This window comes from Dipodomys ordii, unplaced genomic scaffold, assembly GCF_000151885.1.
Source record: "Dipodomys ordii isolate 6190 unplaced genomic scaffold, Dord_2.0 Scaffold53, whole genome shotgun sequence".
Taxonomy (NCBI): domain Eukaryota; kingdom Metazoa; phylum Chordata; class Mammalia; order Rodentia; family Heteromyidae; genus Dipodomys; species Dipodomys ordii.
This window is the reverse complement of record NW_012267269.1, coordinates 5363511-5377064: the sequence shown is the minus strand read 5'-3', so window position 1 is coordinate 5377064 and position 13554 is coordinate 5363511. Positions and strand designations below refer to the sequence as shown.

Genomic DNA, 13554 nt, shown 5'->3' with positions numbered 1-13554 from the left:
ACAGTCTTCAGAAGTCATGGTGTGTGGGGGGGGATATTCTTATTTCAATTTCTTACTGAAGCACCTGAATCTTTTGTAATATATCTAACAAAGCCAGACTAGGCGAGTTTTTATAAAAGATGTAAAGATGGGTGATTTTTCTCTCCCAAGGCATAATTTTGTACTAGCACATGTTAGGTATATTTTAAGCATGTGAAAAAAAGACTATATGTATGATACAAATATACAAGAATGTTTATTGCATCTCAAGCTAGATCCTTCCTCTTGTATACAAAGCCATCAATTATAAGTTAATTCAATGGATCTCCAGCAGCTGCCTAAATTAATGGGCTGTGGAAGCCTTCTTCAGAATCACAGGGATATCTCTGGAGTCTAATTAATTTCTTGAAGTTTATTGGGAGACTGTTACAATCAAGAAAATAAATATTGTTAATCTTCTCACAGTGTTGCTCGAAACAATCTGGGAATTTCAGAAGAGCAAGAATAAAAAAGTTTCTATTTTTAAACTGAAGTAAAGGGGGGGGGAAGCAATGGTATATCGTCATCTTCTCTTCCCCCACCCCTCCACTCCAGCTGCCATGGTACCAGCTGACTCAGAGCAACTCCCTGACTGCCAGCACTTTCCACCCCAGCTAGCTCCACTGGGCCATCTGCACTCAAAGGAAGGGCTCTTATGCTCCAGGCCCTCTGCTTTTTAGACAGCTCTGTCACCTGAGCCAAATGATCTTCCCTGAAAATATACAGCAGTAACAATTCCCAGAACACCTGACAGTGTTTTAGACCCTCCAGCATTGTAAATCAGCAGTAAACAGACAGTTTAAAACCTAGGGTTGTTGTTTTTTACCTTGGATTTTCCCCAGGTAGCTTCCATATTCTTCAGGAAGTTCTTTAGGTTCTGTTGGAAAAAAAGAAAAGTCATGAGATGAACCGTGGGCCTACTGATTCATGACAAGGAATGCCAGTGTCCAAAAGCCTCTATATTGTTCATGCTCTGTCTCTAAAAATTGCAGGGCTAGATGAGGCCTGGGTGAAGTATTCTGGCCAAGTATTCTGTCTCATTGGCTGTTTAAAAAACAAAAACAAAAAAAACAGTGTCCGACTCTGAAATGCAAGGCTCATCCCACCCCCAATAGAATAATACATCTTAAGTGATTTCCGAAAATGAACCGTGGAAGCTGTCTGCCACATGGTCTGTGTCTGCACATCTCCATACAGTTACGATTGCCGAATTTGACAGTATAACTCTGAATCTGATTAATTAAGAATGTGTAAAAACAAAGTTCTTGCCTTATAGCTCGTTCCTTATCTTTGTGTCTTTTACTGTGATGTTGTAGAACTTGGATCATATGGAAAACTAAAATATTATGACACAATGACTGAAGAAGGTAAGAATGATTTTAGAATTGTATGCATCAGCTTTTTCTTTCTTTTTGCTGTTTTTCATTTCTGGTATCTGTTGCTTGCCCATGGTTGTTTTTTTTTAAACCTTTGGTTTTCCTCTTTGCATGACTTCAGTGACATTGTGTGACTTTATTATTCCTTCTGCATTTTTGTCTACTTTTTGCCATTGTGTTTATTTGGAATTGGAGACGTGCAATACCATGGGTAATCATGTTATTCCATTCAAACAATCCAAACCATCCTAACTGTATAACACACTCAGAGAAATGGTGTCATAATGTAGACCCAAGCACATACTCACTGTCTCAGTATTCTTTCTCTACATGCTCATATCAACATATAGAGAAACATCCACCCAGCACACCTGTGTCCTTCTTTTCAAAGGCAGAATAGGTCTTAATGAGATCCCAAGGGACCTGTGTACCTCAAAGCAGCTTGATTCCTGCATCTGATGCAAAGAGTGGTAGACCCTTGTCTTCAGGTCCACCAGTCCCTCCCAACTGAGAACAGTAATCTTAGAGTGTAGGTCACTCTTCCAGCTATTAAAATTTTCCATATTAGGGATCCCAGTCTGTGAAGTTAGCATATCATTTGAACCATTTTCCCTAAGAGAAGAGAATTTCTTTTAGCTATTTTTTTTCTCATCAGTAATGGGCTTTGAACTCAGGGCCTCAAACTTGCTAGGCAGGTGAGCTCTACCACTTCATCCACACCTACAGCCTGGCTGTTTTGCTAATTATTTTCAAGATAGGCTTTCAAGAACTTTTCTGTCTAGACTGGCCTTGAACTATGATCCTTCCACCCTCAGCCTCCCAGTAGCTAATATTTGACGCATGAGCCACCAGAATCCAGTAGCTGGATACCATATTTTTGAAGGGTTTGAATATAAGGCCTGGCACTTGCTAGTAGTTTTACTCCACCATTTGATCATGCCCCCAACTCTATTCATGAATTCTAGGCACTATCCCAGAGGATTATCTTGTCCCAGACAGAATCAGTTTCTCAGCATTAAATTTGTCATGGAACAGTGATTTGAAAAGTTTTCTTGTAAAAGAAGTTGTCCTACACTCCTAGCCTCCACTTCACACCTCCACCTTTTGAGTAGTATATAGTTTTTGTAAATTACAAAAACCATTAGGGTTTTTAACATGATTTTTCCACACATACTGACAAGAAATCACAAGGCACCCTGGTAGAGGAATTTGCTAATCTTATCCTTCTACATGGGAGAGAATTTCCCAAATGTGTTGCATATCTTGCATTTAGCTTCCAGTATTTCTAAGTTTCCTTAGCTGGTCAAAGAGCTCCTAGTTGCTTTGCATGCTAGAAGTGGACATCTGACATCCCTGGGTAAGAGGAACTTCTCAGCCCCTCCCTCACTCCGGCTTCCGCACACCTGGGCTCTTCCCTGTTGCTATTCTTGTGCTTTCACTTAACCACTGTGATATTTTTTAAGGCAGCAGACCATTATTAGAATTTCAGAACGGGCCCTATCAACACTGAGGAGAAATGCAGACCCTGCAGGCTCAAAGACAGAATTCTACCTGTAAGAACAGGCATCTACGCTCAAGACACAAAAAGAGCACTCCATACTTTAGGAAGACTTTTTACCCCAGTTGTTATTTTGTTTCTGCCTTGAGGAAGGGGACTTTTTAGCTTCTTCCTGTCACAAATCTCCAGTGTCTGCCTTTGCTCCATCCTCTCCTCTGCCTCCCACCTGTAATTCCCATTACCAGTGAATCCTTTGTCTCCCTATCACCTCAGTGATCCTTTATTTCCTCTTTTCACATCTACCTGAGCAAACACTGTTGTTCAGGCTCTCACTTCTGCTTTCTTCTCTACACCAGACAATCCCAGACCATACGAAGATAAAGCAATGGTCTTTACAAACTGATGATCTCCCTTTAAAATGACTGGGTTTCCAATGCATAAATGAATAAATAAATTAAGTCTGGAATGGGAACTGGGGCCAACCCTTAGCGAGACTGTCAGCTTGGGTTTAGTATCCTCATGGATCACCTGTAGCATTCCTTACCTTTTTTGAAACTCCCATGCCTTCATGAATAACCTATTGTGTCCTATTCTTAGCTGAACCTCCCTTCCCATCATGGTAAAAACATCCAATTTGGTTACTACCAAATTCTTTTGTTGAAAATGCATTCTGTGATATATTAGTCTCTACTAATACTAGGTGTTTTATAACAACTCAGGAGGGAGGGCTATTTTACAGTTAAATAAATGGGACAGCTCATGAGTTGAGTCAAATAATTTCTTCATCATCCAATATGCTGCAATACACCACCACCTTCAGTCAGCCATAATGAGGGCTAGTGTACAGGATATCTGACTTCTTTGACCAGAGAACAATTTTTGTCATCTATCTCCCTGAAGGACCATAGTTGGTATGTTTCTTAAGGTACTCATTTGGAACCCAAACTCATGCCAATCTCTCCATGGAATCAATAAAGAAGATAGTAGGAAATGGAACTGACCACCCCAATTGCATCCTTCAGCAGCTGCCTCCAAAACAAGCAGGCTTTGCAACCTAATTCTGGGATTCCACCAAAAATACCCAAACCCAGTCATTACCCTCCAACCTGATGCCAGCCAGCCATGACGTCTGCAAATTCTCAAGGGCTTCTCGCTTCTCATAGCACAATAATAATCACATCTGTGACTTACACCCCTTCTAGGCTGTGCAGTTTAGGGGAGTGTAATTCAGATGAAGATGCTCGAGGCAATAGCGGTGGACTTACTAGCCTTTGGGAAATACTCCCCTCCATTTAAACATTTTCACAATTTTCGAGCTGTAGCTAGCCTTTGAGTAAAGCTGTAGTGAAATCACGTATATACTGGGTCATTATTTATAGCCATTTCAGGATTCTGGACAGTGCGTGAGGCCAGTTACTTGCAATGCTTCCTTTTCAGCTCTTTTTCCTCCCTAAGTGGATCAACTGGGAAAGTGCGGTATATATGGCATCCTCACTGTCCTATCCCTGCATCCCTTGGTGACATACTATTTACCAGCCACCTGTGGTGATGTGGTCTCTACACAAGGCATTTTGCTAGGCCTGATAGATGAGCGAGCCTCCCTTCTCCCAAGGTCTAGATTTGCTTCTCTAACAAGACATTTCTTTGTTTAGAAATCATTCAATTCCAAAGAGGAATTAAATGATGATTTCTAAACATAGAAAATTATCCTATACATATTCAGGTCATTTTTTTTAATTTTTAATGTTATTATAAAGGTGATGTACAGAGAGGTTACAGTTACACAGGTCAGATAAAGAGTAAATTTCTTTGGGGATAATGTCACCTCTTCCCTTGCTCTCTCCCAGTTTTTCCCTCCCATCCCCACTTATAGATTGTATAGTTCATTTTCACCATAGTTCCCAGTGATAAGTTCATTATTTTTAAGCACATAGTATGTGCAAGTTATTCTGTAAGTGTTTGGGGGAAGTTAGGACCTAGAGGCAGGGATATTTGATTCCATGAAAGATCTCACAGGTCAGGGGTATAATAACACAGAAATCACAGCAGCATAAGGAAGAAGCAATGAGTACCTTAGGTGGTTCGAAGATGATAATAGATGACAGGGGGGAAAGATGGCTTCCAATAGGGAAAGGGAGAATTGGTAAAGAAGGTTGGGTTTTTTGTTTGTTTTATCAGTCCTGGAGCTTGAACTCTGGCCCTGGCCCTGAGCTTCTTTTGCTCAAGGCTATTACTCTACCACTTGAGCCACAGAGCTACTTGCAGCTTTTTCTGAGTAGATTATTGTAGAGAAGAGTCTCCCAGACGTTCCTGCACAGGCTGGCTTTCAACCCCAATCCTCAGATCCTAACCTCCTAATTAGGATTACAGGCAGGAACCACCAGCACCCAGCAAGAAGGTAGTTTTTTGAGTGGGCCCTAAAGGCTCTGTAAATGTGAGCTAAATTGGAAGAGACTGACAAGAACCCATCTATCTAGCCGAAAAGTTATGGAGAATCGATCTTTATGAAAGAATTTGGACCTAATGATGAATGCCTGTAATTCCAGCTACAACAGGAAGTCCAGAATAGGTGGATCACAATTCAGACAGCTGCCTATGCAGGGTATAAGATCCTATCTCAAAAAATAAGCAATGCAAAAAAGGGCTAGCAGCATGGCTCAGTGATAAGGGTGCCTGACTAGCAAGCGCAAGGCTTCACATTCAAACTCTAGTATAGCCAAAGTGGTGAAGAGGGGGAGGAGGGGGAGGAAGAGGAAGACGAGGAGGAGGAGGGGAGGAGGAAGAGGAGAAGGAAGGAAGGAAGGAAGGAAGGAAGGATAAATTAGTTAAGCAACGTACTTGCTCTCAGACATTGAACAAAATCATGGCATTTGCAAGGTCTAGCCTTGAGCAGCTCCCTGAACACCCCCCCCCATCTTCTCTCACAAGCCAGACAGACTATCATCTCATTTATTCACTCCCTAATTCATTCATTTATCAAAACCTAGAATGATCAAAGTGCTAGATTCTAGAGGTAAGAGATGTGATGCCAGGGAAACCCTGCGGAAGGCATTTCACACAGCCTTAGGAAGTGAGAGCAGTAAGAATCTAGGAAGCCAGCAGACAGTGTCCTCTCTGCCCTATCTCTGCATCCCTTGATGACATACGATTTACCAGCCACCTGTGAAGATGTGGTCTCTTAATAATAACTGAGCACCTGCTCTACACAAGGCATTTTGCTAGGCCTGATAGATGAGTGACCTTCACTTCTCCCAAGGTCTAGATTTGCTTCTCTAACAAGAGAAGGCCTCTGGCCTTTCAGGGACCTTGGTTCCCTCTCACATGGAAAGCCATTGTCTCTTCCTATAGTGATGCTGTGTGTTCTTCAGAGAACAATTTCAATTCTTGACTAAGTTAATAACCCAGAGCTTCTTTCTCATTTGCAAATGCCCAAATTGCATCTCATTCTCAGTCAAATTTCTCAATAAATTGATCTTTGTTTCCTTTACTAGTAATAACTCTAAATGAAAATGAAGAAAGTTAATTCAAAATAAGTGATGTGATGATTTAAAGGAGACTTTCTACCCATGGCAACATTCAGTAGTCATTCTTAATTTTCATGCAAATCTGTAGATAAGCAGACAGACATCCTGACTACCATCTTTCAAAGAACTGAGGTAGAGAGAAAGCTGCCTACATGGTCTTAAACTCATTGTCACATGACTGAGGCCATTTGCAGAAAAAGTAACTACACTATTTTCATAAAAGTTAATCATTACTCATTTGCATAAGGAAAAAATAACATAGAAAAAGTTGTCATGTAAAGGGGTAGAATGTAATTTCCTTAATGAAATTAAGCTGCAGCTAACAGCCTCTTTACAAAACTGAGAAACTATTAATGTCCTACATGAATCACTGATTTCAAAAGCACAAAAGCACTACAAGGTTCCCTAATCTAGCTATTACTCAGTATTCTTTCTTACAGTGAAGTAATCCAGTTTTCTTTCAAAGACAATTGGATAGTAGAGTATTCAGCAATGATTTCCATTGCCCAAGATGTGTCCTCTAAAACTATAGTTCTGAGTGTGGTGGCTCACACCTGAAACTCTAACACCTTGAGAGGGTGAGATCAAGAGGACTAGGATTCAAGGCCAGTCAGCCCAGGCATAAAGTTTGCGAGACCTTTTCTCACCCAATAGCTGGATATGATGGTGTGTTCCTGTCAATCCGTATATGAGAGACTGAGATCAGAAGGATTGAAATTCCAAGCCAAACCAGACCAAAAAAAAAAAAAGGTAAAAAGTGAAACTCCATCTCAAAAAAAGGAAGGCTGGCCACTGGTGGTTCATAACGATAATCCCAGATACTCAAAGGCTGAGATCTGAGGATCACAGTTCAAAGTCAGCACAGACATGAAAGCCCATGAGGCTTATCTCCAATTAACTACTAAAAAAGCCAAAGTGGAGTTATGGCTCAAGTAATAGAGCACTAGCCTTGAGCAAAGAAAGCTCAGAAACAGTGCCCAGACCCTGAGTTCAAGCCCCAGGACTGGCACACAAAAAAGATGGAGCTAGGCACAGTGGCATACACCTTCTTATAGCAGGAAACAAATAGAAGGATCATAATCTAGACTTGAATCCAGGCCAAAATTAGACCTCTTCTCAAAATAAGCAGTGCCCAAAAGGGCTAGAGCCATGACTAAGTGTTAGAACACCTCCCTAGCAAGTTTGATACCCTGAGCCCAAACCCAATACCAACAAAAATAACCAAATAATCCAATTGTATCATCTGGGGCCTTTGCAATACATCTGAATCCTTGCTTGAATGAATAAGGCAGTGTTACATACACTCATATATCAGGTATGATTAGTGCAGCTATTTATAGCAGAGATTTTTGTGGTTTAAATCAGAAGTTTATTCTTCTGGCAATTCCATAACAGTTAAAAACCCAGGTTCCTTCCCACTCATCCTGCTACTTCACCATCCTATTATGTATGATTACTAAATGATTGTCACCTTCAAGGACACTTCATGGTCCAAGGTGGATGTGTTCCAAAGGATACAGAAAGTTAACAAAATAATTTCTACAGGTGTTTTGTCCTCTTTTCAAGGAGTTATCCTGGAAGACCCTTCCAATAACATTTGCCCAAACCCAGTCACATAACTACACTAGTTCTAAGATAGCTTGAACATGTATTTTATTAAGCTTAGTGAGTCACAAAGCAATTCATTTTCCTCTGAGACACCCAAGTATAAACATTAAGAAAGATGTAGAAGACTGGACTTGGAAGAGAGATCAGACATAAAATACAAGCATTCTTTTCTCCTGCTTTGTCAGTTGTAGGGCTTGAACTCAGGGCCTGGGCACTGTCCCTGAATTCTTTTGCTACAACTCTGCCACTTTGAGCCACAGCTCCACTTCTGATTTTTGAATGGTTAATTGGAGATAAGAGTCTCACAGGGACTTTTCTGCCCAGGCTGGCTTCAAACCACAATTCTCAGGTCTCAGCTTCCTTAGTATTTAGGATTGCAAGCATGAGCCACCAGCACCCAGCAAAATACAAGAATTCTTTAAAACTATAGAACTGAGCTAGGCACCGGTAATCCTAGCTACTCAGGAGACTAAGATCTGAGGATCACAGTTCAAAGCCAGCTTGAGAAGGAAAACTCTTATCTCTTATCTCTAATAAACTACTCAGAAAAGGCCAGAAGTGGCACTGTGGCTCAAGTGGTAGTGTGCTAGCCTTGAGCACAGAGAGGCTCAGGGACAGAGCCCAGGCCCTGAGTTCAAGCCCCAGAACTGGCAAAAAAGAAAAGAAAAACTACAGAACTTAGTGACAATTAATAGCTGATAGGGAAGAGAAGGCCGGGATTGAGCTCCTAAGACCCCACATCTAAGAATTTGGGAAGAAGAACAAAGATCAGAAAAAAAAAGACTGAGAAAAAGGACCAAAAAAGAATTGTATCTCTAAGACCAAGTAAAGAACACGTTCCAAAGTGGAGCAGTGAAAATATACAAGAGCTGAGTAGTAGCAAGTTACAAAAGAGTGACAGACATAAAATGAAGGGCCTTGTGTAGACATGTTGGGAGTGATGCTGTTGTTGTTAGTGACAGGTCGAGGGACCAACCCCAGAAGTGGATGGGTGAGGACACTGGAAAAAAGGTAGCTGGAATTGCATAGGTTGGGACAGGAAGGAGCCAAAGGTGGCAGAGCTCACCTGTGTAAGGTTATCACAGTTGACAACAGGAGTACCACGGTAGAGAGCAGTAAAGTGGGTTCTAAAATGTCCAGAAAACAAGGGAGGATGGGGATGACTGCCCTCCTTTGAGATAGAGGTGATGGAGTTACTGGTTAGTGATTCCAAAGATGAAGGAGAAATGGTGGAAAGAGGAAAGAGGGAGGGTACTTAATAATAATAATAAATACAATATTTTTAAAGAGGGAGGCTAGGGTATTTAAAGAGATGGGGAGCTGCCACATCTGAGAACTCCCCATGAGCAATGTCTTTCAGCAAATGCTTGAGGTTCAGTTGCAACAAGAAGGCAAAGAGAACATTCCACGAGGTTCAGCATATGTGGGCGGTCTGTAGATGGCAGGTGTGGGTGACTGTCAGGTTAGAGATGTTTAGAGCCATCTGGAGATGTGATCCAGATGCTAAAAGAGAAGTGGAAGCTCTGCTGATATGAAAAGGATGCAGTATGGCATTGGGGAACATCTTACCCAATATTTTAAAGTTTCTCTTGGAAATTAGTCTCTCTCTTGGAATTAGTCTCATGGCAGTGTGTAGTAGGGTCTTTCTTATTAGAAAAAGCAGGCTTTGGGTCCCTCCCTTAAATCCAGCTGGTGCTGATGGCATGTTTGGGGAAATAGGTCAGCCTTCCTCAATTCAGGGAAAGTCCAATCCTGTATTTCCAAAAAGCAAGAAGGGCAGACATGTCTGAAAGCCATGAATTTCCCCCTTTCAGAGGAGCCAGAGGAGCCCAGCACAGAAGAGCATCTGGATAATAGACACCGAATGCTCCATCCAGTGACACATCCAAGATTCTTACCTGCTACTTTTTGTAGCAGGAAAGCAGGATGTCAGACACTGGCTTGCAGTCCACTTAAACCTTTTGAGCAAATTGATCTTGCACTTATTTAAGCCACCACCAAGAAAACTGCCAGTAATTCTGGCCCACAGATCCTACCATAAAAACCTGTCTATTATTTGATCCAGATCACAGCCAAATTTCTCATTAATGTGGTTAAACATAGCAGATGGTATGTTCCATAGTTCCTGTAGAATAGACCTTTGACAGAATGGGGGAGGAGAAATATATATATATTTCCTTTTAGTAACTGATATAAACTTTTGCCACAGTGGAACTTTTAAATCATAAATTTATTTTATGATTTAAAACATTACATACACCGAGAAATGAGACATTATTTCTATTCATACTGTAGCAATAACCACTTTTATCGCTTAACATTCTCTTTTGCAATGCACTGTTCTAACCTGGCTTTTTTATTGATTATTATCTTAGAAAATTTTTCATATTAACACATTTATTAGCAAATTTAAATTTTGTAACAGCTGCATTGTATTTTGGTGTGTAGCTGTTCCATGGTGGGCCTCTGGGGTGTTTCCATTTTTGTTTATTGCCTAGGCATTCTAACAGTGGTGTAGAAGCTTCTTCTGGGTCTATGTAGAAAATTCTACCATGTAAAACACACACACACACACACACACACACACACACACACACACACACACCTCAGTTCCCAGAAATAGAAATGTCAGATCAAAGAGAATACACATTTCAAATGTTAAAAGATATTGCCAAATTGTCCTCCAAAATGATGGCACCTATTTCTTACCCCCACCAACATTGACTGACAGAGCTTCAAATAGAAAATTTAAATAAGACCTTTGAAGAAAGATGTGTACTGACTTCATTGTGAAGCAGATAAGCCTTTTTTATATAACCATCTTCTAATTTACTTGTTTCAGAAACCTGAATTTTTTTTCCAAATTTGAGTTAAAGCTAGGTAACAACTATGATTAAAGTATTTGTCCTGTTTAAATTAAGTGCCAAGGTTGCTCCTCCTACCACGGATATCCAGTTCCCACCCCCACGTGCCTTGCTTGCCTCCCACTGTCAATATCCCCACAGAATGTCTGCAAGCCAACTTGAAGCTTCTAGTTACCAAGACAGGAGCCCTACTGTGTACAGACACCATTTCCAATATTGTGTTATGTTTCATTCATTCCAAGTTCATGGTTAAACTCATTCAGTCTGACCTTCCATGGCCAGGGATTTTTTTCTACACATTTGAACAGATGCTCTGTTAAAAGGCTGGACCTTTTCCAAACAACAAATGTATTGAAGTCATTAGCTCTCAACCACATGACCTCTTTAGAGATGTATTCTTACAAGCATCTCCCTGGGGCTGGCTCTTAGAAAGACAGCAGCCTAGTTGATGTGCATAACCAAATTAAACCAGCTAGTCAACCAGCATCAGGTCTGTCAGAGAGACCAAATCAGCTGTGTGGAGAAAACCACAGTCTTCCTGAAAACCAGGACCAAGGAGTTCATCCAGTGAGAATACATCCAGCTTTTCAGACTTCATTGTGTCTTATTTTCATGATCTATACTGTCAGCAGTAAAAGCAGAAAGATTGGATTTGGCAAGTACAGGCAGGCTTGGCCACATTGCATATGGAGAAGGTGTTAAATGGCAGCAGAAGGCAAATTGTGGATGCCTCTCTTTGTTTCTGACATCCCTACAGCTGAAAATGTGAAGTTACCTTCGTGGATCACACTGGAATACTGTTATTATAAGTTAATAATTCCTCTATTCACATGAAGCTCTCTCTTTAAAAAAAAATTTAAGTATGAATCTATTAGACCAGGTAGCTGGTATGCTCAATTAAGCATGGTAAGTTTTTTTTTACTGATTATTGAATCTAAAATTAATCAAATCATCTCATTTTGCTTATGGGACGCTAAGGTTAATTGAAAGACTCAGGATGAGCAAGCACTTCTGAAATACAGGTGACAGCAGGTGACATAAAAAAAAACAAATAAAGAAAAAAAGACAAAAATGAACAAACAAAGCTATACAAAACTAACTGCTACCAGACACATTTTAGCCAAATCCTAAATATTTTACTTTATATCAAGGTAAGTAATAGAGTAAGACATAGGTCTATCAAAAGAAAGAACTGTTTTTGCTTAGTTCTATATCTTACTACTTAGGTCATAAGAAAACATTCAGGGCATCTTTACTGAGCATCTACTACTTTCCAGGTTTTGAAAACAAATCGAAACTCTTCCCAGATGAATAGATTAATATCACACATCCCATTTTCAGAAATGTGCAAGCCGAATTGACTCAGAAGAACCCTTTCCACCTGTGAGGAGGTATTTGGGTTAAATGTTGGCAGGTCTTGAGATAGAAGGTCTGCCCCACTACTAGTAATCATTCATTCATTTGTGTCTTGAATATCTCCAGGACTCAAGGGATAGAAACAGAAGGAGGATGTTTAAAGCTTCTATCTGACATGCCTCCCCCATGTCAGAACTTAAAACCCGAGAATCAGACAAATCTAGAGATTTGCTTTATGTGAGCCATTTGTATCTCTCCATACAAGATAGAAATGTTCAGGAAATGATATTCTTAAAACAATAAGTCAGGCGATCAAAAAGGCTAAAGAACACCAATTCTGTAGTTTCAGCAGCTTCTGCCACTGGCAATATATTGACCCTTTTCCTGAAACATTGTACTCTATATCCTCATACCTGCTGCCAGGTATGGGGTTTGTAAATTTTCAATTTTTCCCAGCTCCTCCATTAAAAAGGAGAGAAGGAGGGATCCAAATATACAAGTATTAACGATAGAAGCCATCCGCTATGCAGACAGAGAGTCTGGAAATGTACCTCTGTGCTTTTCTTCTTCCTCTACCAACAACCAAAGTAAACTCAAAACATAACACCCCACAACAAACAAGCCAAGCACCGCTCTGACATTTCCACTAACACCCACCTTATTGTTTTCATTGATGTGGCTATGCTCATGCTCACATTGTGGATAGTAATTATTCAGAGACAGGCAGCAGCCTTATGCTTCAAAGCCCACTCACTAGTTAGGGAGAGGGAAGGAAAACAGCTCTCAGGTTCTATGACTACCACTGTGATAGGGTAGCTAAGTCTTGACATAAAAGAAGGAACTCAGTCCTGAAGGATGAGATGCCAAAAGCAGAGTCTTGAAAAAGAATAAGACCTATAAGTATAGAGCTTCCATAACTTATGAATGGGAAACTTAAGGTTTTATGAGCCAAGTGCTGGTGGCTTACTCCTATAATCCTAACTACTCAAGAACCTGAGATCTAAGCATCAAAGTTCAAAGCCATCCTGGGCAGAAAAGTTAATGAGACTTATTTCCCATTAACCGACAAAAATCCAGGAATAGAGGTATGGCTCATGTGGTAGAGTTCTAACCTTAAGCAAAACAGTTAAGTGAGAATACAAGGTACTGAGTTCAAGCTCTGGCACTGACAAAGAAAGAAAAGAAAGGAAGGGAGGGAAAAAGGAAAGAAGGGAGGAAGAGAGGGAAGGAGGGAAGAAATTGTTTTATGAAGGGATGCAGGAGACACAATTGAAAACTGGAAGATCAATTAAGATGCTTTAAGCAACTTC

General features: G+C 40.5%; 1 protein-coding gene across 4 annotated transcripts in view; it reads left to right on the top strand.

Moving 5' to 3' along the window:
* Slc24a2 (solute carrier family 24 (sodium/potassium/calcium exchanger), member 2) overlaps positions 1 to 13554 on the top strand; it is a 234164-nt gene that overhangs the window by 174618 nt on the left and 45992 nt on the right. For 2 of the 4 annotated variants that reach the window (XM_013020794.1, XM_013020793.1), the window contains exon 4: positions 1335 to 1385. The exons of the other annotated variants lie outside the window; for them this stretch is intronic. In XM_013020794.1, coding sequence (XP_012876248.1) covers positions 1335 to 1385 — 51 coding nt within the window. The remainder of the gene's footprint in view (positions 1 to 1334; positions 1386 to 13554) is intronic. 4 annotated transcript variants of the gene reach the window in all.